Here is a 23326-nt window from a genome sequence, read left to right as displayed (position 1 = left end):
AATCAGGCCCATAGTTTGGAAGTGTAAATTGTTCCTATTGTTCCTGGGTCAGTTGCTTCCTTTGCCTAATCTGTAACTGTAAAGACCAGCATATGTACATACCTCCCAACCACCCAGCATGGTAACTTGTGGTGTAACTACAATCTGTATTGCTGCGATAAGTGGTGAAGCAGATTGTTAGTGCACAACTATCATAAACCGACTCCTCAATCTTTTCATTACAAGAAACAAGAATACCTGGAGGACGAGGGTCTTTCAGCTGCACTTTGTCTTCTCTTGTTGCCTCAGGAACTTTGTGGGGGGCACAAACACGGTTCCTCTCCACCTGCAGAAGGAAGGGTAAACAGCAGAGAGTAAGTTATTGGGCACTGGCACAATCAGAGAAAACAGGGAGACAAGATATAATGGATGGGTAACCTACATGTCCTAACACTGGGGCCTATTCATCAACCGATAAATGGCCTGGTAACCATGTGGAAATGCTAGTTTCCATATATTTAGGTTACCGGGCTATTCATCATCAGCGGTCCCAAATGAACCACCTGATATTCAGCAAACACCCCAAAAACTGAAAGTTTCAGAGTTTGCTTCCGAGAACAAGCGCCATCTTTCAGTTTTTAGAGTTTGCTGAATATCAAAGAGATCCTATCGGATCCCTGATGATGATTGGTCTGGTAACTTAAATATGCGGAAACTAGCATTTCCGCATGGTTACCGGGCCATGTATCGTTTGATGAATAGGTCCCTTAAACTTTTAATTACATGTTACAAGAATACCTGGGGGACGAGTCTCAGCTGAACATTGATTTTTCTGGCACCCTCAGGGATCTTGTGGGCCAGACTCAGATGGTGCGCCTTCACCTGCAGGAGGAAGGGTGACAGCAGAGAGTTAGTTACTGGGCACCGGCACACTCAGAGTACATCGGGAGACAGGAGATTATGGATGGGTGACCTACGTGTCCTGGCACAGACATAATACCACAGATGTAGCTTTTATGACTGATTGAGCCTGTAGTAAATATTTCTAACATATTTTAATTGGCAGTTGAATTTCTAATAGAATTTCAGTATTTACTTCTATAATACTACAATGGATGACTAGGTATATTATATATAATTGGAATAAATTCGTTTTTCTAGTTTTATCTGGAGGTTTTTCATGCCTTTGTTCACATTTCTTAGTTTTATATATTTAGCTTATCTTATTGGCCATGATTCAATTCAGCGCACTGTTAAGTCGGAGAATGGCGGTTCTCGCGACTTAACATGGGTGTTTAGTCACGAGCACCGGCATTGGCCGACTAAAGTGTGGGCCGAAAGGCTGTTAGCACACTTTTGTCGGATTTCTCAGGAGGGTGCCAGTAGAAATCCTTTAGTCGGGCCAAACATCAGGCTGAATTGATTAGCTCCGGGAGCTCCCTCTCGGGGCTATTCATCATCGCTTTGAATTGAATTGCGGCCATGGAATTGTCCACTACCGATTATTTTTATTTCATTTACAATTATAATGGAATAGATTTTTGCAAGATCATTTGTATTACAAGAAACTTATTTTTCCTTTCTCATATTGTGTAGAAATTGTGAACACTTGTGGAGTAATATAAGATGTAAATGTCAGAGTAATAAGCATTACATTGTATGACAAAGATATATAAATACTAGGACATAAAGGAAAAGGTAAGTAACCACAATGACACTGAAAGCACTTACCTCAGGTATTGGCAGGTGTTTTCTTAGCATAGGGACCACGTGTTCAGGTACTGCCAGGTGTTTTCTTGGCATAGGGACCATGGCCTCAAGTACTGCCAGGTGTCTTCTTGGCATAGGGACCACGGCCTCAGGTACTGCCAGGTGTTTTATTGGCATAGGGACCATGGCCTCAGATACTGCCAGGTGTTTTTTTGGCATAGGGACCACGGCCTCAGGTACTGCCAGGTGTTTTATTGGAATAGGGACCACAGCCTCAGGTACTTCCAGGTGTTTTATTGGCATAGGGACCACGGCCTCAGGTACTGCCAGGTGTTTTTTTGGCATAGGGACCATGGCCTCAGTTATTGCCAGGTGTTTTTTTGGCGTGAGGACCACAGCCTCAGTTATTGCCAGGTGTTTTTTTGGCATAGGGACCATGGATGACAATTTAGGCAGCAAAGCCCTAAAAAGAGAAAACAGACACATTTGCACCTAAAGGACTCCATGAGAATGTAACAATAGCTAAGGTTAGTATAATACAATAATGTACCCATAGCTACATATTATGGTGTATTATGATTAACATTTATATAGTAATAGCTAAAAAAAAAGACTTCATCACAATCTATTCTTATCTATAAATGACACTAATTTTCATCATTTTACATTTCTATACATAAATCACATTGTTACTTATTGTTCATGTGATATCTGCACAAAGTACTTACTCGGAGCCTCTCATAGGACCAGTGTTACTGGAACTGGGGGCTTTGTCCTTATGGTCCTTATGGGCTGGCTCTATGGAAAAGAATACAGAAATAGTACAGTTACTACCATGTCTGGCAGAGCTGTAACTAGACTTTTTGGTGCCCTTTGCCTGCAAGCGAATTGGCGCCGCCCCATTTTTCAAATAGGGACATAAGCTAGTACACCCAAAAAGGGTCATGGCCTCATGGAAACAAAGCCAGGGAAGAGATAGGGGAGGCCAGGAGATGCTGGGGATAAAAGAAGAGGAAACTACAAGTGAGAATGATAATAAACAGGAAAATTGACAGACCCAAATAGCGCCCCCTACCCTGCGGTGCCCAGTGCCATGGCACAGGTGGCACCACCCTAGTTACGGCCCTGATGTCTGGTATATGTTTTGCTTCAGTTAGTCAATGGATTATAGTTTGGAAATGTAAACCCCTATTTGTTCCTATTGTTCCTGGTCCAGTTGCTTCCTTTGCCTAATTTGCAAGTATAAAGACCAGCATATGTACATACCTCCCAACCACCCAGCATGGTAACTTGTGGTGTAACTATTGCTGCGATAAGTTGTGATGCAGATTGTTAATGCACAACTATGATAAACAGACCCCTCAAACTTTTTATTACAAGAAAAAAGAATACCTGGAAGTTGAGGGTCTTCCAGCTGCACTTTGCTTTCTCTTGCAGCCTCAGGGATTTTGTGGGGGGCACAAACACGGTTCCTCTTCACCTGCAGGAGGACGGGTAAACAGCAGAAAGTTATACTGGGTACACACTGGCTGATCAATTGATCGGCCAATATATCAATGTGTACAGATGATATGTCTGTGAACCGTGTCATTCACAGACATATTGCATTGGCTGTGCTGCAGACATATCTGTCCATCTGCAAGTGTATACAGACCACCCGTACACACACAGCGGCAACCGTGGGGAGGGGGGTGGCCCCGATCCGCCTCCCTGCCAGCGGGCCCAGCGGCTGCCAGATAGATGATGGCCGTTTAGTGTGTATGAACGACCATCATCTAAATATATATTTGCATATCACTCGATCCGCAGATATATCTTTCAGGTGTGTACCCACCTTTAGTTACTGGGCACCGGCACACTCAGAGAAAACAGGGAGACAGGAGATTATGGATGGGTAACCTACGTGTCCTTACACACATGTAATACCACAGATGTAGCTTTTATTACTGATTAAGCCTGTAGTAGATATTTTTTACATATTTTAATTGGCAGCTGAATTTTCAATAGAAAGTAAATGATCACATTCCAACCAATCTTCTAATAAAACTGATTTTGAATGTTCATAATGTTTGTTTTATTTAATAATAAATCCCTTGTTCCACCACAGTTATACCCAGTAACATAGATAAATATGCCGTTACCCCTTGGGGGCTGCTCACCAGTGTTTTGATGTACTTGGCCTTGCTGCCGTAGGTGAGTGTGCTGCGAGAGTCTTCATAGGCAGCATCCGCAGGGCTGATGTGTGTGATCATCACCATTCTGCTCCTGCCACTCAGTGCACCCTGTGATAGATAAATCTCTGGTTATAGGGGAGATCACTGAGGAATCCTTACACATTATAATGAGCAGTTTAAAGATCTACTACTATTGTTTTATGCTAATTTTGTGAGAAACAAATTATTGCACTAATTACTAATATCATGGTTGATTGCAGCTATTGTCTGAGATAATACAACAGAACATTGTGTTAGGAATAAAATTCCTGATTACTGGGGCTCAGGCAAAGATGCTGTGGCCACATCCCATGTACAAAGGACCTCAGCATTTACAATGGGGGTTGGCCACACCCCCATACACTAGAGCACATACCCCTTTAGTACCAGGGCATAATAAAGTCTTAATGGCCCTGTTTGATAACTCACATTCATATTCCTCATGCTTATATCCCAAAAAGCTATCTAAGAAGTGACTAATGCTACTTATACATCAGCCATGGGTGTATCCAGGGGCTTATTAAGAGATGTCAGTTCGCTGACGCAGCCGTAGGCTCTGGGCACTAGAGTGTGCCTGGAGTCTACTGCGCATGCGTAAATCATACTTACCTACCCTCCCGATTCGGCCGGGAGCCCCCCGGAAAGGCAGGCAAGTCTCCCGGCCCCAGCGACCCACCTTATAAACCCCGGCAAGGGGGGGCGATGACGCGATTCGCGTTGAATCGTGTTATTGTAGCCCCACCCCCTGCATCACAATGCCATTATCATCGGCATTGTGAAGAGGGGGCGGGGCCATGATGATGCGACCGCGCTGTTACGCCCTATGCCCCGCCCCCAATTACATGTCACCTCCAAGCCACGCCCCCTTTCTCCCACAACACGCCCCCTTTTTGCCGCGAGATTCCCCCTCTGTGCTTGCCCGACAGCTCCCTCCCGGAAAGTGGGAGCTAAATGTCGACAACCCTGGCGTAAATCACCAGGAAAATGGCACGTTAGCCATTTTCCTGGTGACTTCCTACTGCACATGCGCAAAATGCTGGTAAAATAGCGCTACTCCATAGGACTTAATAGTGGTAAGTATAAAAAAAAAAATGGGTGCAGGGTGTGCTGTGTGGGCCCCCCTAAACCACACCGAGAAAATGATATGGGTGCCATATTTCCAAAGTTCTGCACATGCCCAGTAGAGAAAGCGCAGTGCCATAGTATAATTAGTGCATGTGCCTGTAAGAGAAGGGGGAGGCCTGAATGGAGACTGCACACTGGTCCCTTCTCTCTTATCACTGTCCCTGACATCAGGTACAGTTGTATGGTCATATGTGTGTAGGAAATCTCATAGTAATAACATACCTTTAGCAGCCAGGTCAATTTGCTGTCCCGATAATTGATATGGCTGCCCGGTCTCTTGCGTAGTGCCATAATGCAATTCCTTAGGGCCAGAAGGGAGCGGTTTATATAGCCACTTTCTTTGAAGGTTTGGCCAGTGTTCTTAGTCTGATATAGAAACAGAAAAGATAATGAAGACACATCTGACTTCAGTCACAGTATGGTTGTGGTACAAACACAAACTATTGTATGATAAAACTAATTACACAATTTACTTCAATTGTGTCCTAGTTTTAGTTAGTGATATTGGCCGAAATGCTTTCTTACTGCATGTAATTTAACCCAAGCTACTAAAGAAAAAATGTAATTCGATTATTAGTATCATTAATTTGATACTGGTTTATGTTATTAATTAAAAATTGACTTTAATCAAAATGTTATATAATTTGTTATGAGTAACAGATTGGGAATCACTGCTCTAAGGGGAGAAAGGCCACGCGTAGGGAGTGCTACAGACATGAGAAAAAAGAGCTATAAACATGAAAGGCTCTGTTATAACGCCTTCACTACAAAAAGATGCAAAAACAAATTACAACATCATAAGAGCTTTAATGAAAGAAAAGAGCTTCCATTACATGCCACCTCAGAATACAGGACAAGGACTACCCTAGGGCTACTTAGCTCTCTGATAATTATACACATTATGGATATCATTTACATTGCACAGTGCAAGAGCAGCATTGGTCTCATCATGTGCCTCGATTTGTGCGAGCAGGCTGATAACTAGGTTTGGGCCACCAGTGCCATCCTATGGCCCTCACTCCTGGTTAGCAGGTGCCTGGAACCCTGCTGCCAGGATTGCTGCTGCAGCATCCAGCGGACACTCCAGGTGGGCACCCTGCACAGTATATTATTATTATTATTATTATTATTATTATTATTATTATTATTATCCTTTATTTATATGGCGCCACAAGTGTTCCGCAGTGCCTTACAAAGTACATAAACAAATAATTTGACAACTGACCTACAGTACAAAATAGGACAAGGACATGCAATCCATCGGGCATCCTAAGGACATCTAGCCAGTGCTGCGCTTATTGGAGCTGCCAACCACAGCCCTCCTGCACGACATAATGATGTCATATAGTACATGCAACATCATGACATGGTGCGCTCAGGGGGCGGAGGTGGCCCAGGGTGCAATTATGTGGCCCAGGGTGCAATTATGCCCTGTTATGGCTCTGTGTGCGAGTGCACCTAGATTTCCATCAGGGTTTAACTTTACCAAGCAAGGTGGCAGCATTTGCAGAGGGGCAGAAGAATGTAAAGGTGAAGGGGGGGGAGTTGGGAGGAGTGAAGGTGACCCTAGTATGGTGTTGGTGCACCACTGATCCTCATTGTACAGAGCAGAACTAGAACACAACCTTGCACAGTGCACATCTGGAGATTGTTCTCTAGGTTGCAGAGGCGTTCCCTTAGAGCGAATAGTAGGCACACACCCAGGCGTGCTCTGGGTGCACTATCTGTGCTCACTGATGCAACACCAAAGCATTTAGCATAGTGCAGCTTTAGTGACCTTCTATATTCCTGAAAATACATTGCATGTTCCTCTTTGTGATTGCGTGGGTTACCTCTGGGTGCTCTGGTTTTCTTTAAAATCATACTGGTAGGTGACTTAGCTGATGGACAAAAAAGTGTGTGTGTGTGTGTGTGTGTGTGTCAGAGTATATATACTATAAGCTGCAATTGGCCAGGAACTGGTGTAGCAGACAAATATTCTCTCTGTAGAGTAGACAGTGATAAAGCATGAACACTGCAGAAGGATAGCAAACTCTTACAATATTTACTTCTTTGGAATTGCAGGGGAAATACAAAGAAATGGTAATAATATGTAAAACACAAGTGATACCTGGCATGCTCGCTCTGATCCCGCCAGGTCTACCATGTACAGCCGGCCCATGCACACTCCATCATTGCTCGTCTGCTTTACGGTGACTTGTAACACAGCATGGGAGCGGGATGAGTTCTTATTGGCAGCTGTGGCTGCCTTAGAGCGACGCTTATTCCCTTTAGTCAGTAATGTGATGGCCTGAAAAAGAAAGTAATATAGACTCACCAACACTCTTGTGGTTAGATAAAACAACTCATAAAGTTACACTTGCCCTTGTGTTATAGCTACAGAGGGGGGCACTACACCAGCGATCACATAGTCATGGGCTCTCCTTATTCATTCACACATTAATTGGTTCTTTACAGACAGCAATCCTGTTTGTATTAGTCTCTCTCTCTATATATAAATATAACTTATTGTCATTTGTATCCCCCTTGTTAAGTGCTGCAGAACCCTTGTGGTGCCTTATAAATAAAAGATGATAATAATAATAATATAGACAGGGATGACTAGTGGTGAAGCATGGATGCTGTATAAGGGTAGCCCAGACTAATGATAGTCACCTCCTCAGGACTGCTGGGGAAGAACTCTGCAATCCCTTCTATCCTGGTGTTGCCATAGGGATCCTCTCTAAGGTTCAAACATCCAGAGGATGGTCTTAGCAGATCCCGAACGGTTTCATTGTAGACCTGAAAATGGAATGAAGGAATAATCACTCTCTGCAATACAAGCACAAGTGTGTAATCCACATTTACTCTCTGGAAAGGGCTTGTGTTACTTGTAGTTCTCCAGATGCTGTATATCATGAAGAAAGTTTTTTTGGGGAATGTACATATCATATAGGGCAGGGGCTCATCTTAGCTTTCAGTTCTGCACCTGTCCCCATGAATTTGTTACGGGACTGGTAATTGCTACTTATGCCCAATTTCATGTTATTACATTTTATTATATGTAGGGGGATCATTTACAGTTGGCCGCATATATACGCAGAATGTACATAAGGAGGACACATAAAAAGCTTATTTCATGCATTTGTTGAGCCAGAATGATCCCAAGATGCATCCAGCTGAAATACAGCATTTGCTGCAGGTGTATGTCAGGTGTAATAAGTGTGTATAGAGCACAATAACACAGAGATGGTGTAGAGATGTGGATTGATAGTGTTATTAGTATATTATAAAGTTGCATTACCCTTTTTTTTTTACACAATTAATAAATGCTTAAGTGGCATGTTCCATATAGTGTACACAGATACAGTGATTGCATATAAAATTAAATTATTTTTAAATACTCTCTCCTTCTACCTGTTCCCATCTTGCCCACTCCTCAATCTCTACCTCTCATCTGGCACTCTCTTCTCTGCATTCAGGTATGCCTTTATTCTTAAACAACCTACCTTTGATCCTTGCACATCTCCAACTATCCACTCATCTCTCTCCTCCCTTTTTTCCCAGACTCCTTGAGCGTATTGTTTACAACTGCATTACCGCCCCCCAAGGTTCTGTTCTTGGACCTCTCCTATTCTCCTCTATAGGTCCTCTCTAGGTAAGCTCATCAGCTATTTTGGCCTCCAATATACTCTCTATGCGGATGACCCTCAGATCTACTTATCCTCCCTTGACCTCTCCCCTTCTCTCCCCACTCATATCTCTAACTATCTTTCTGTCCCAGCGCTTCTTAAACTAAATCTGAACTGATCATCTTCTTACCCTCCCACATAACCTCACTACCCATAATTTCATTATCTATTGACGGTACAACCATCTTTTCTAGCTACCAAGTGTGCTGTCTTGAAGTTATCCTTGACTCTTCCCTCATATTCAAACCACACATCCAGTACCTTTAGCAGTCCTGCCATTTCCACGTCAAAAATATCTCCAGGATCAGACCCACTCTCACCATGGATGCTACTAAGACCCTCATCCACTCACTGGTCATCTCCAGATTGGACTACTGTAACCTCCTCCTCTCTGGCCTCCCTGACTACTGTCTCTCTTCTCTCCAATCTGTCCTCAATGCTGCTACCCGGCGTACCTTCCTCTCTGAATGTACTACATCTGCCTCCCCTCTCCTACAAGCCCTTCCCTTTCAGAACCCAATTCAAGCTCCTCACACTCACTTACAAGGCTGTCACCCATTCCTCCCCCAGTTACATCTCTGACCTCATCTCCCTTCACACTCCCGTCTGTCCTCTTTGCTCCACTAATGAATGCTGCTTCTCCTGCCAACTGATTACTTCTTCCCATGACTGCCTCCAAGATTTTGCAAATGTTGCTCCCTACCTCTGGAATCCTCTACCTCTGCCAGACTCTTCACCTCTCTACAAAACTTTAAACAGGCTCTCAAGATGCACATCTTCATCAAAGCCTTCCATCACTCATCCTAATAATCTGTCCCATGCTCACTGTCTATCCCCATCCGTGTCACCCCTGTCTGTCTGTCCCTAACATTTAGAATATAAGCTTCCACAAGCAGAACCCTCTTCCCCATGTGCTTTTCCTTCCCTTACTATTATTTACAGCACCTAACCCTTGACTTCTGCAACCGTGCTACTTATTTTAGAGTTATGACTGCTGTTGCAGCAATATTTATATACAATGTATTTGTCCAGCATTGTCTTGTACTGTAGGTCACTGTTTTCTTGTCTGCTCAATTGTGTATGTACTCTGTTAGGCGCTGCGGAACCCTTGTGGCTCCATATAAATAAAGGATAATAATAATAATACAAACATCTGTTGTTATCTCCTTCAAAATTCAAATCAGATGATTGTGTCCTGCAGTAGTCCTAGTGGTATCAATTAAGTAATGTGAATATATTGCCGTGACTTCATATAACATAGCTGGGAATCTAATGAATCTACTACTATCATCTGATGGAGTAGATACACAATCAGCCAATCAGAGGACAGCGCTGCTAACAGTTATCATCACTCTGTGTAGTTGCATCCGGCCCTTCAGCACCGGAAATAGACACATAACCCAAAATCTGCCTTTGCATCATGTCTAATTGTGCTGCAAGTTACTTGGCCTATGTATGCTCGCCGCTGCCCTTACATGCGCAGTATGTAAATGCTTATCCCCCACAGTTCCATCCACCTCTAAATAAGACACACAGAGTATAAACCAAGCACATATTCCTCACATATTTACCTCAGCATAGGACACTGACACTGAGAATGTATTCTGCCCTCTCTGCACCTCGATGGTCTTATATAGATCTTTCAGAGTGCGAAATATCACTCCGGGCTGATGGCCATTGCCCATCATAGTAAAGGTCTTCCCGGTGCCTGTGTTAAATATAAAGGTATTAGACATACACTCACTGACATTAGAAGAAAGAACGGCTGATATGTAATTATACAATGTGTCATGTCAGTAATGAACAGTGACAGACATCATGTGACTAAGGGCCTGATTCAGACTTGGGAATAGAGAGAGACATAGCACTTAATTGTGAACCCGAACAAACCATATTGCAATGCAAGGGGTGTAAATACATGAATTTTTTTGCATGTGGGGTAAATACTGGCTGCTTTTGCATGTAGCCCACAAATACTGCACAGCTTTATTATTACTCTACAATTTAGATGTCAGTTTGAACACACTCCTCCCAAATCTAATCTCTTTGCACATTTTAAATCTGCTCCACCTGCAGTGTAGCATGGTTTCACCAAGATGATCAGTTGAGAGAGATCTCTCTCTCTATTCCCAAGTCTAAATCAGGCCCTAAGCCAATATTCATCAGGATGCTGCTCATCAGTTCACTCTCTCAGGGATGTCACCGCTTGTTAGTGAATGGATAGACTGTACACTATTGTATATTAGTTCTGCCCATAAAACGCTGCCTCCACGTTTGGTGATGGGTGCACCTATTCCCTGGTCAGTGAGAGTTAGAAGCAGTGGTAACCACAGCCTAACACAAGCGGACAATGTAACCATTACAATGTAAACGTCATTGAAGATGCTATATGAAAATCTAAAATATGTACATGTTTTACCACCACTCATTTCACCAGCTCACTACTTTTACACATACAATATAAACAATTAGACTTATGTATTAATAACATTAATATTACCTGTTGGGCCATATGCAAATATAGCAGCACTGTACCCCGAGATGATGTCATCCACTAGGTTCTTCATTGTGGACTGATAGACATGCTCCTAAAATGAGACACTTTTATTGATGCTACATAAGCCATCATGAAAATAATGTAACACTATGCCCTATACTGAATATGGAGAAATGACAGCTGTACAAGCATTACTGTCTGATGCTACAGTCACATATGATGATAAATTGTTCTCGTGCGCTATTTTACTCCCTTACAAGATACAGGAGTCTATTTATCAAGCAGTGAAAAGTGTGGGGAAGTGAACCAGTGGAGAAGTTGCCCATAGCAACCAATCAGTTTTGAAGTAGCATTTATCAAGTGCAGTCTATAAAAGAATAGGTAGGAGCTGATTGGTTGCTATGGGCAACTTTTCCATTGGTCCACTTCTCCACACTATTCACTGCTTGATAAATAGACCCCGCAGTATGAGCAGCCCTGACATATGTATAATGGGTGTAGGGTGTGTGGTACACATGGATCCAGGGGAGCCCACACCGCACTCCATACACCCATTGTATGTACTTACCACTCAGCTGCCTCAAAATAAATCTACCTTGTGGTGCCATTCTCCCAGAGATATACAGTATGCCTGCCCAATAAGCTCTGGCACAGTAACAGAGACTGCACCTCGCATACAATGGTTTGGGGGGGACCTGTTCAGAGACAGCACACATGAACCCTCCTCTCATAAGATGTTCCTGAGTACTGTATTATATATACTATTAACTTGTATTATTCTTTGTAAATATCTCAGGATTACAATCACCTGGGTAGCTGCTTGATCAAACACCTTGTTAAAGGTGAACGTCCTCTCCCTGGTCCTGCAGGAACGCAGGACATCATCAGGATCCTCGCCAGGGTCCTGCAGTAGTACTGTCTGTAAGGAAAGAGAAGACACATGTTCACTATATGTCACCAGGCTCTACAAGCACCTCTGCAGCTGGAGCAGAAGATATTAAGTCCAGTATATATTAATGGATAAAAGCAAAGTCACACTGCAGTAGAAACATAGACACATCTTCTCACACTATCTTCAGAGGATAAAGCGATAGCTGGTGCAGCCTAGGGGGTGTGACCACGCAGACCAATAGGAAGCCACAAGCAGAGAGCTCACCCTTTCCTATTGGTCTGAGGGGTCACGCCCCTGTCTGACAAACATATTCAGCTGGTTACTAAGAGGGAGAAGCAGCTTAGGAGCCCTGCAATGGTGTTTTGCAGAAGGCCCAGAGAGGTAACACCTGGCACTATCTGTACAACAGGTCATCACTCTGATTTACATATGGGTGTATGGGGGACTGGATAGCATTCCACCTCTGATACTCAAAGCAAAACATTTTCTTTCTATCATATTTATAAACAGAGACAGATTTTATATATATATATATATATATATATATATATACACAAAATGAACCCATATCGTGCGTACACTGGTTCAGCTGCACCAATTAGGTGGATCTCTGCTAGTAGAGGACCTAAAAATAGAAATGGAAGAGAAGGGGTACCTTTGGTGCTCTACAACTTTGAGTATTAAATGAATAGAAGAAATTTCCACCACTTAGGGGATTTATTGCAATATTAGCTGTTGGTCATACACAACACTCTAGTTAGTCTTCAAATCACCATAAGTTTATGTTTTGGATATTGTTCATAAAATAAAGGCCCTATGGTAGCCCATAATTCTTATACCTGAATATTTTATTCTTGGTATATCAAATATAAACAATTTACAATACAAATAAGTACATAAATAGCATAAAACAACTTTTAGTAAACTTGCCCCAGTACAGAAGGATAGATGTTGTTATCTGCCACCTACACCTTTCCAGGTGTGAGCTCTTAGGTGGACTTCTTATGTGGTAGGTGCAGGTTTTTCAAAGCGATATATATATGTATTTTTTTTTTTTTTAAACAAATAAATAAATGTGCTGTGAAGTAAAATTTAAACAACAAATACATCTAAGAATAATGTATTGATAAGAAACAATTTTATAATTAAATATGTTTAATGTTAAACTCAGTTGTTTAAACTAAAATAATGTCATTAGCATTTTCTTACCTGCGGCCCGAGCTGGTGTACAATGCATCGGGAGCTGCTCTTGGCCTCTGTCCTATTAAACGGACGGATGCATAGAGCGACCTGTGAAATAATGAAACAGACATAAGAACAATGCAGGATTATTAATGCCAAGGTAATCTTCCTATAGTGGCAAAAACCACTAATATAAAGCAAACCAGACAGTGATATAGATGCACTTCCCCTGGTATAACAGCATTTCACAATATTTTTGCTTTTATTTTAAATAATTTTAAATCAGAACATTAACATGCATATTAGAAAGTCTGGAAAACTACTAACTAAAACACATTAATACTCAATAGTAAATAATATAAATACAGATAAAATGGGAGTTTTTAAAAGTAATGCATCTAACTCTGAACTTATATTAAATCATATAACAGCATACATGCCTACCCTCCTGGTTTTCGCGGGAAGCTCCCGATTTTTCGGGTAACCCCCCGCACCCCCCGGAAAGGTAGGCATTTCTCCCGCATTCTGCCCACTTCCTAGTGAAGTGGGCAGAATTAGGAGAATACCCACGGCAATCGCGGGTCTCCGTGAAGGGGGCGGGGCTTAAGCTGTGATTCTGCATGAATCGTCAAGCCCCGCCCCCGTCGGCCCCCTGCTGCATCTCTTACCCGGGCTTCTCCCGGGAAGAGAATGTTAAAGGTAGGCAACCCTGTATAACAGTGACCTATTATCATTACCCATCAGTAATACAGTGAGTCCATGGCAGCTCTATAATAGATACTTACAGTCATTTGATGGTCTTTAGGATGGTTATTTTCCGCCTTCTTCATCTTAAAATCATTTTGTCCACTCAGAAATGAGAAGAGAAATATCTGTACTGTCACTAGTCCAGCAATATCAGATATGACACAGGAAGCATCCAGCTGCCTTGTTATACCCATCACACCTCCAATAGTGACATCATCAGCTGCCACTATGACATCACTAGGTGTCCTGGCAGGGGGGCACTGCCATGTATCTCAGTCAGGGCATTGGGGGTTAATAGTAAATACAATGTGATGACTACATGTCAGTAAATCAAAACACATAATTGGGATGAGCAGAAATGTAATCATTACACACAGCAGTGATGTGTATTATCTGTGCGCTGTGTGATACATTCAGGCCCATACTATGCATCTAAGATGGTGCAATAAAGAGCTTATATCCTACAAGTATTCAACTAGAGGAAATGTGTTAGCAGGGCTGCAACTAGGGTAGTGCGACCTGTGCCATGGCACAGGGCACCGCAGGGCAGGGGGCGCTGTTTGGGCCTGTCAATTTTCTGTTTATTATCATTCTCACTTGTAGCTTCCTCTTCTTTTATCCCCAGCATCTCTTGACCTCCCCTATCTCTTCCCTGACCCTTCCCCATGAGGCCATGGCCTTTTTTCGGGTGTGCATCTAATGTCCCTATTTGATAAATGGGGGGGCGCCAATGGTCTTTCTGGCACAGGGCACCAAAAAGTCTAGTTTTGGCTCTGTGTGTTAGAATTAGATTACTTCATAAGAAGCTGATTGCTAAATGATATATCATAAACATTCATTAGCCGATCCATTCTATGTACTAAGGCACTTCTTCTTCTATCACTACGGCAAGCAACTACTTTTTCCCGTAGGTTTATCATTATAATACTTATTACCATGAGTCAATTTACAGACGTAAAGTGGAAACCAATCCGCATAAATATGTGACACAATTCTATAGGACCGGCATGCACTGATCAATGAACAATTTTATTTTGTTTTATTTATTTTCACTTCTATCTATTTACACATATTTGGTCTTAACGATTTCGATACCAGACAGTGCTGACATGAGTAATTTTAAATAAAACTAAAAGTTTATATTTTATTAATACATATGATATATATACCAACCAGTGCACTTGTAACCTGCTCTTTCGTCTGACTTCTACTATAATAACCAGAGCCGTAACTATACTTTTTGGTGCCCTGTGCCAGAGAGAGCATTGGCACCCCCCCCCATATTTTTTAAATAGGGGCATAAGATAGTGCACCTGAAAAAGGGCCATGGCCTCATGGGGTAGGGCCAAGGAAGAGATAGGAGAGGCCAGGAGTTGCTGGGGATAACAGAAGAGGAAGCTACAAGTGAGAATGATAATAAACAGGAAAATTGACGGGTCCAAACAGTGTCCCCTGCCCTGCGGTGCCCTGTGCCACGGCATTGTTCTCACTACTCTAGTTACGGCCCTGATAATAACCACAGTGACTGATAGGAGGTAGCAACTCTCAATTAATTACAATTTATTTGTATAATCTGTATAATGTAAATTGGTTGGAGACTATTACAGTAAATGAATATATTCCAGCTCTGGTGCAGTGGATTTCTGTTCCTACTCTACCTGTTCAGGATAATACGAGGAATCCCCAGTTAGCAGTAAACCTTTATGTAGAGCTGACACATGAAAATAATTCAGTAATAATAATTAGTTAGTAATGGTTGGGAGAGCTCAGCAATGCTGACCATACAGTAGATCACCAATTGTCGAACTTTGATCTCCACTGAAAAAACTTCCAATGACTGTGTGTTACACAGTGCTAAGATTTACTTCTTACAGATCTCCAGGAAAGCAGGAAAATGTATAAAGCACCAAGCAGTGCACATATGTAATGTTAGTTATACTTCTTCATTCAGGGATCTGCTGGGGATCTGTGATATGGTACATGAGGATATATATTGGGGCATTATGGCAGCATATAAAATTATAGCCACCATAATGCCCCCTATATACAGTATATATACAGTATATCCTCATGTACCATATCCCAGATCCATCTGCCAGTTAGTACCATATCAGTGGCAAACGCAAGATTTTGAAAGGGGGGTTTCCAATACTTGGGTACAAAACCAATGGCAAAAAATCTCACCAGATACAGGTAGCACTCCTCGGGTACTCAATAATCCATGCTTGTTAATCCATTACTGTACAACGTTTCAGATGAATGTATTACATATTTCGTCAATGACAAAATATGTAATATTTGCATCTGAAACGTTGATTAACGTTGATAGATTAACAAGCTTGGATTATTGAGTACCTGAGGAGTGCTGCCTGTATCTGATTCTATGTTCAAGACCCGAGGGGCCTATTCATCAACACTAAAATAATGTTTTTAAGGACATTTTCCTTAAATAACGTTGTTTTAGTATTCATGAAGATACTTAGCACAGGAGATAACACTGATATCTCCTTGCTAAGTCCCCCTGCGTTAATTTCTACACTCCCCATACATTAGTATGGGGATATGGAAATTATGGTATTCATCAAATTCCGAAAATTATGTATATTCGGAATTTGATGGAGTTACTATCCGCCACTGTGAGGTGGCGAAGAGCGGGTAACACTTACCTGTGTCAGCGTGGGCAGGTCCCCCGCAGTCTTCCTCCGGCGCTCTGGTCTCTCCTCTGGCTCCGTCTGCTATGCTGTCATGTGTTCTCCCAGCAGAACACAATAAAATTTAGAAAAAAAAACAAAAAGACCACATGACAGCATAGCAGATGGAGCCGGAGGCTGCTGCACGGACAGGTAAGTGCTGGAACGGGGGACAGGTGAGCGGAGGGGGGGACACAAACTTACTGCACCTGTAGGCAGTGTTGCGCATGCGCTGGTTTTACAGATGTAACAGCGCATGCGCAGCACTGCTTCCAGCTGCGATCAGTTAGTGTAGAGAGGGATAACTATCTATTTCCTGAAAAGCTGTCATCGCAAAAATGACAGCTTTTCGGAATAGATAGTTATAGGGAGGAGGAGGAATGATGAATTCCTCCGGTAATTAGGTAGAACTCTGTGCGAGTTCTAAACCTAATTACCTCCAGAGAAAGTTTAGTTATGATGAATAGGCCCCATTGTGGTCTGCTTAGTGTTTAGGATCTGCACCCCGGCTGTTGAACGTTTTATTTGGAGTGCTGGTCTACTTGTCTATATTTATGCAGAGCTTTTCAGCTCCTCCAAGAAATAAAAAGGCGGCACTGCAAACATACACAGTGACATATACACGCACACAGACACACACACTGACACAGACCCACACTAATAAAGCCTACACACACACACATACACACTGACAAAGCCGACACACACACTGACTCAGGCACACACACTGACAAAGCCTACACACACACACACACACTGACAAAGCCGACACACACACTGACAATGCCTATACACACACACACACATTGACACAAACACACACACACTGCACCGACAAAGCCCAAATACGCACACACTGACAAAGCCTATATACACACACACTGACAGACACACAAACTGCAGTGACAAAGCCTATACACAGAGACACACACACACACACACTCACTCACTGACAAAGCCTAGACACACACACACTGACAAAGAAACACACACTTCACTTAAAAGTCTATATACACACACAGACTGACGCACACAGTGACAAAGCCTAGACACACATACACTGACACAGACACACACACTGCACTGACAAAGTATATACACACACAGACTGACACACACACACACTGACAAAGTCTAGACACACACACATACATACTGACAAAGCCGACATACACACACTGAAATACACACTAACACAAACACACCTCTCACTTAATAACACAAATTCAGCCATATACTGTAAATATAGCGCTGGCATGGCTTATTATAGATCACCTCTCCGCCCCCACCTGATCCCCCCACATGTAATACATTACACCCACCTGCGGGGCGGCTCTGGGAGAGAGCGCCGGTCACTGACTCACCCAGCAGGCTCCGATCTCTCAGCCTCCCACAATGCCAGGGCACCATGGTAACTGCCTGGGAGGAGCTGCGCGCTACTGCTGCAGCTCCCCCTAAAGCCAGCAACAGTTCAGGTTCTTTACGCTGCGCTGGAGTGGCTGTGCTAGGTGCTCGGAAACCCCCCCTGTGTGCGCGTATGCATATAGACCCTATAGTTCCTTCATATACTATTATACTGCTTTTCCACCTAAGTCAAGCGTCTGACCCGAGATTTGGAACACAAACAGGTCAGACCCTGGACATACCCCTTTCCACTACGGCACAATCAGGTTTATTCTCGGATCGGCGCCATTCACACTGCAAATGGGTGGGGATGTAGTCCAGGAAGCCGACGGTCTAAATGCCGACTGCCAGCTTCCCGACTCTCTAATCCAGGCAAGGTACTAATGACAGGCGTCAAAAACTCGACGCCTGTCATTATCCATACGCCGGGAGCCCGATGCCCGGCATACCGAACGAAGGTAAGCCGGGCGCCGACAGCCGCGCGGGGGGAGGGTTAGGTAATAGGGTTCCCGGGGGGATTTAGGGTTAGGCACCCCCGTGGGAGGGTTAGGTTTAGGCTAGGGGAAGGGTGGGTTAAGGTTAGGCACCACCGGGGGGAGGTTAGGGTTAGGCACCCCCCCCGGGAGACTTAGGTTTAGGCTGCGGGGAAGGGCGGGGTTAGGTTTAGGCACTTGGGGGGGTTAGGCACTTGGGGGGAGGTTAGGGTTAGGCATCCCTAAGGGAGGGTTAGGGTATAGAATTAGGTTAGTGAATACTTACCTTTTGATGATCTGGATTTTCACCCCAGTCGGGCTGCCGCTGTCGGAAATTGAACCGTCGGCCATGCAGTGCAGTGGAACACTCCAAGCGCTGAGAAACCAGTAAGTCCCCATGCTGTAAACGGGACCCGGGTCGGACGAACCAGGTTACCCGCTTACACTGGAGGGTTTCACGGGTCGTATCCGTGTTAAACCCTGCAAGTTACTTGGGTTGGATTGCCCGGGCACTCGGGTTTTAGCTCTGGTGTAAAAGGGGTATTATATAGGCTGATATGCTACCATACATACATGATATGTGAAGCAACATTAAGGTCTATGGTACTAGCTGGCAGATGGCTCTTTTGCCATGCTCTCTGTAAGATGTATATTCAAGTTTATTTTTATTGGATTTTTTTTTAAGATAACATATATCCTTATTCTTAATTAGCTGCTAAACTAGCCTAACTAGCCTAACAGCTGCCACGAAAGTGGGGGAGGGGGGTAAGGGGCACGGCATAATGGCCCCCTGGGCATTAATATGCCTCTGGGTGCAAGGACCTGTTGCAGAGCCATGACCAATGTGTGTGTAGCAGTCTAGGGGGTAAATTTACTAAAGTGAGAGTTTTTAAAAGTGAGTTTTAGAAGTGATGTTGCCCATAGCAACCAATCGGATTCTACTTAACATTTAACTAGCACCTCCTAGAAGATAATAGCTAGAATCTGATTGGTTGCTATGGGCAACATCACTTTTAAAACTCACTTCTAAAAACTCTTTAGGCCACAGCTAATATATCCTGCATACAGATATGAGTGCTATTTCAACTGTCTTATTAATTCCCAGTGCCAATCATGGTATCAAGGGTGTGTTACCCAGAACCTCTAAAGTGTTAATGAGAAGCAAAATAAAAAAAAGCCAAAGAAGTCTGGGAGAACAAGCCCAGCCGAGTATCGGAATCGGCAAACGAATTTAAATTGTAGTGTAGCCCGGCAAGATGTAATGTGCTATTTTGAAAAACCCCTCCGGTGCATGCGTTACATAGAGTGCACGCACAGGTGCTGTTGTGTTTGGATCAGACGGCATCAGAAGTATGGCGGAAAATTGCTAGGCGTTTATGGGCCGCGACTGGAAGGCGGCTACTAGTGCACGCAAACATGGTCCATTCAGTGGATGTATTATGGGAGTATCGCGGACGCGTCAATGCAAGCGGCTGCATTCAAAGCCGCACAGGCATAGGAGGCCATGGTCAGAAGCAGAAACTGCATCTGCCATAAGACCGGTGCAAGTTTTGGTGGAGCGACTGATGGTGATGTATAAAGGCGCACCTATTGTTATTACGGGTGCTAAAAGTGGGCGCCTCAGACGTTGCACATTCTGCAGTATGGATGTACACAAGGGAAGGAGTTTGTAGGCCATTTGCATAAAGTCGCAGACGTGCGACCGCCAATAGACGCTGCAGCCCCATCATCAGAAAGCCAGATGCCTGGATACTTAAATCTCTGAGACCATTTCAAAGGGATCTGAGCCAGAGCACCAGCCTAACAACACACATCATAGATAAGAGGTTTAGGGGGAAATCAATTAGACCTGTTAATTTAACAGGTGTGATAAAGGGTGATAGTCTCAGGCTCTATCGCCCAGGGCTATTCAATCAAAGCCCCTTTTTCAACCAAGACCCTTTTTAACGCTCATTAAATTAACGTGTTAATGGGCGTTAACACATAAGGGGTATATATACCCATACCTCCCAACATGACCCTCTCCAGGAGGGACACAATGCTCTGGTCCTGGACTTCCCTGGTAATTTATGATTGGTGGAGGCTCCAGAGGTGGGGCTACAGTACAATCCAAATTCAAATAGGGGAGTCGCACCAACTGCCAGTGAGTCCCAGCCAGTGATGTTTGGCAGCGTGTGAAATGATAGTTGGTGTGACTCCCCTATTTAAATTTTGAACTGTGCTGCAGCCCCAGCTCTTACCAGGGAAGTCCAGGACCAGAGCATTGTGTTCCTCCTGGAGAGGGTCATGTTGGGAGGTATGTATACCAAAGCTTCTAAACTACACAATTGGTCATGTTGCCCATAGCAACCAATCAGATTCTGTGTATCATTTTCTAGAATGCAACAGAGAAATGATCTGATTGGTTGCTATGGGCAACATCACCACTTGTATGTTTTAGAAGCAGCACGGCCGGACGGATAATATCGCATGCGACCATGGGAGCGCGCAGATAGTCCGTACACACTGGACGATCCTGCCAATATGTAATTCAGATTAGACCGGAATCAGCATATCGGGTCAATATCGTCCTAGTGTGTACTCTGCTTTATACTTGCGATTTCTGAGGCCTTGGAGCAGTGGCATGAGGAAGGGAAGGTAAGGGGGCGTGTTCTCATAATTATGACTGATGCAGACCTGAAGGCAGATACACCTGCCTGGAGATGTATCTCTTGCAGTGGCTGGAGTGCTGGTGCAACCATACACAATGATGGTGACAACCAGCAGCACCAGCTGGTCACTTCTGATTGGCTGATTGGGTGTACTGAGCTCTCCAGCTGATAGAGCTTTAGGGGCTAACTACTAAGCAGTGTTAGGAGACAGAGTGAAAAGTGATAAGGTGCCAGCTAATCAGCTCCTAACTGCCATCTCACAGGCTGTGTTTGAAAAATGACAGTTGGGAGCTGATTGGCTGACACCTTATCACTTTTCACTCTGTCTCCTAACACTGCTTAGTAAATAGACCCCTTAATTATTAGCAGCTCAGCTGTGTTATATCAGATCATCAATTCGCATTACTAATGCTGGGCATACACTATATAATAATTATATGTCAGATATCTGTCCAATCTGGCTGGTTAGAATGAAAACCTTGGTAATTTATGGGCGCAAATGACAATTGACCATTTGCTCACAAACACTGGAAAACAAACTAAAATGGTCATTAAGGCAAATTGGTTAAATGAGACAAAGTTAAATGATTTGAACTAATATTTTTGTCCGTTTACCAGTGTTTAAGACCATATGGTTAATTGTCATTTGATTCTCTGATAGGCATCCGCATAGCAATACCACCACTGGCTAAATTATTGGCTGTGATACATTTATGCATTTCATATCTGGTATTATAATGCAGTTTGGCTGGTGCAGTATGCGCTATAGGGGATTGCAAACCTCAGTACTTAGGGCTCCATTTATTAATGAGTTTTATGTGTGTAAACTCATTGTGTATGTAAAATAGAAGCTCCTGGTATTTATTATTGATGTGAGCACTGTGTTGCCTGCTGTGATATAGCAGCACTATTTCCCTTCATATATCCATTGAAAATCACTGCTGTATGTATTTATTAATGAGTAGTATTTTGAACTTACCGCACATTGGCAGGGGCTGGCTGGCAACTTTCAGTCTGGGGGGCAAACACAAGTAAGTGGCCCTGGTGCATTGCAATATAAAAAATGGGTGTGGCAAAAACCCTGTAGGTGTGGTTTATCTAATGTGGGTGTGGTTAAGTAGGCAATGACATAATGTTCTGTCAAAAAGCTATAAAGAAATATAATACCTAGGATTCTCATCTGACAAAGCAGAGACTATTGTAGTGACCACTACTAAAACAGAGCATTCCTTGAACTGTATACAATACAGAAAGGATTCTAGTTACTGATGCACAGCGAGCATCGAAAAACACCAAAATAAAATACAGGCACCATTCAAGTGATCAACGTACAGAAGAGGATTGGGAATTTAGAGTGTCCCCGTAAAATATTCTGAAAGCATCTGTGTATAACTCCACATTATGGAACATATGTATCAAAAAATATATGTAGGATATCCTTTTCAGAGGCTACCTGCCAATATTAAGTACCATCTGGATGTATGTACAGGGGGGGGGGGGGGTGATAACATCAGACATACAGTATGTGCTGAGATCCCCCGTTTTCTACTGCAAAACTAACTCCCATAGGTTTCTATGGGGCTTATGAAATGCTGACGTTACCAAGCTCCAGAATGCAAAGCGTTCCAGAGATTGACACTGGCAACTAATGCCACCTTCAGATGTTGTAAGCCATTGTAACCTATGGGCTACACTTTGCAAAAAAATTACCTGGAGAGAGATCCATAGGATCCCTCACCGAAAATAGCCACACGCACACACACAGTCTGATTAAGCACCACTGGGTCCCAAACCTAGAAGTGAAGTGATCGCATTAGCAATCACTTTACTTTTACATTTTGCAGGGATGAGCTCCTTTCTGAACCTCCGTCCTTGCATCTGTATATTAGTACATCCCAGCAGATCTTAATTTCTTATTGCTGCAAATAGCAATGAGAAATTATAGTTATCGGGTCTTATCTGGTTCATTGCATCTGCTGGCATTGCAAGTTTCTCCTAGCATCCCATAGAGGCGTGAGAGAAAACTTGCCATTTCGGTACTACCATAACTAGCTGATGTGCCCAGCTGGGCACGACATACTGCACAGAATTT

The 23326-nt window shown here is 43.3% G+C and overlaps 1 protein-coding gene across 1 annotated transcript in view; it reads right to left on the bottom strand.

Annotated features, from left to right (window-relative positions):
- The window catches only part of LOC148543367 (uncharacterized), a 59205-nt gene that overhangs the window by 2153 nt on the left and 33726 nt on the right, over positions 1 to 23326 (bottom strand). Inside the window, exons 6-18 of the mRNA XM_088475196.1 lie at positions 12232 to 12264; positions 12004 to 12114; positions 11199 to 11286; positions 10270 to 10406; positions 7683 to 7808; positions 7138 to 7317; positions 5250 to 5393; positions 3849 to 3971; positions 3082 to 3169; positions 2418 to 2487; positions 1711 to 2152; positions 778 to 861; positions 238 to 325 (exon numbers count right to left, since the gene is read on the bottom strand). Coding sequence (XP_088331322.1) covers positions 238 to 325; positions 778 to 861; positions 1711 to 2152; positions 2418 to 2487; positions 3082 to 3169; positions 3849 to 3971; positions 5250 to 5393; positions 7138 to 7317; positions 7683 to 7808; positions 10270 to 10406; positions 11199 to 11286; positions 12004 to 12114; positions 12232 to 12264 — 1714 coding nt within the window. The remainder of the gene's footprint in view (positions 1 to 237; positions 326 to 777; positions 862 to 1710; positions 2153 to 2417; positions 2488 to 3081; positions 3170 to 3848; positions 3972 to 5249; positions 5394 to 7137; positions 7318 to 7682; positions 7809 to 10269; positions 10407 to 11198; positions 11287 to 12003; positions 12115 to 12231; positions 12265 to 23326) is intronic.

This window comes from Taudactylus pleione, unplaced genomic scaffold (assembly GCF_031769625.1).
Source record: "Taudactylus pleione unplaced genomic scaffold, aTauple2 ptg000004l, whole genome shotgun sequence".
NCBI classification, from domain to species: domain Eukaryota; kingdom Metazoa; phylum Chordata; class Amphibia; order Anura; family Myobatrachidae; genus Taudactylus; species Taudactylus pleione.
This window is presented reverse-complemented; position numbering and strand designations above follow the sequence as displayed.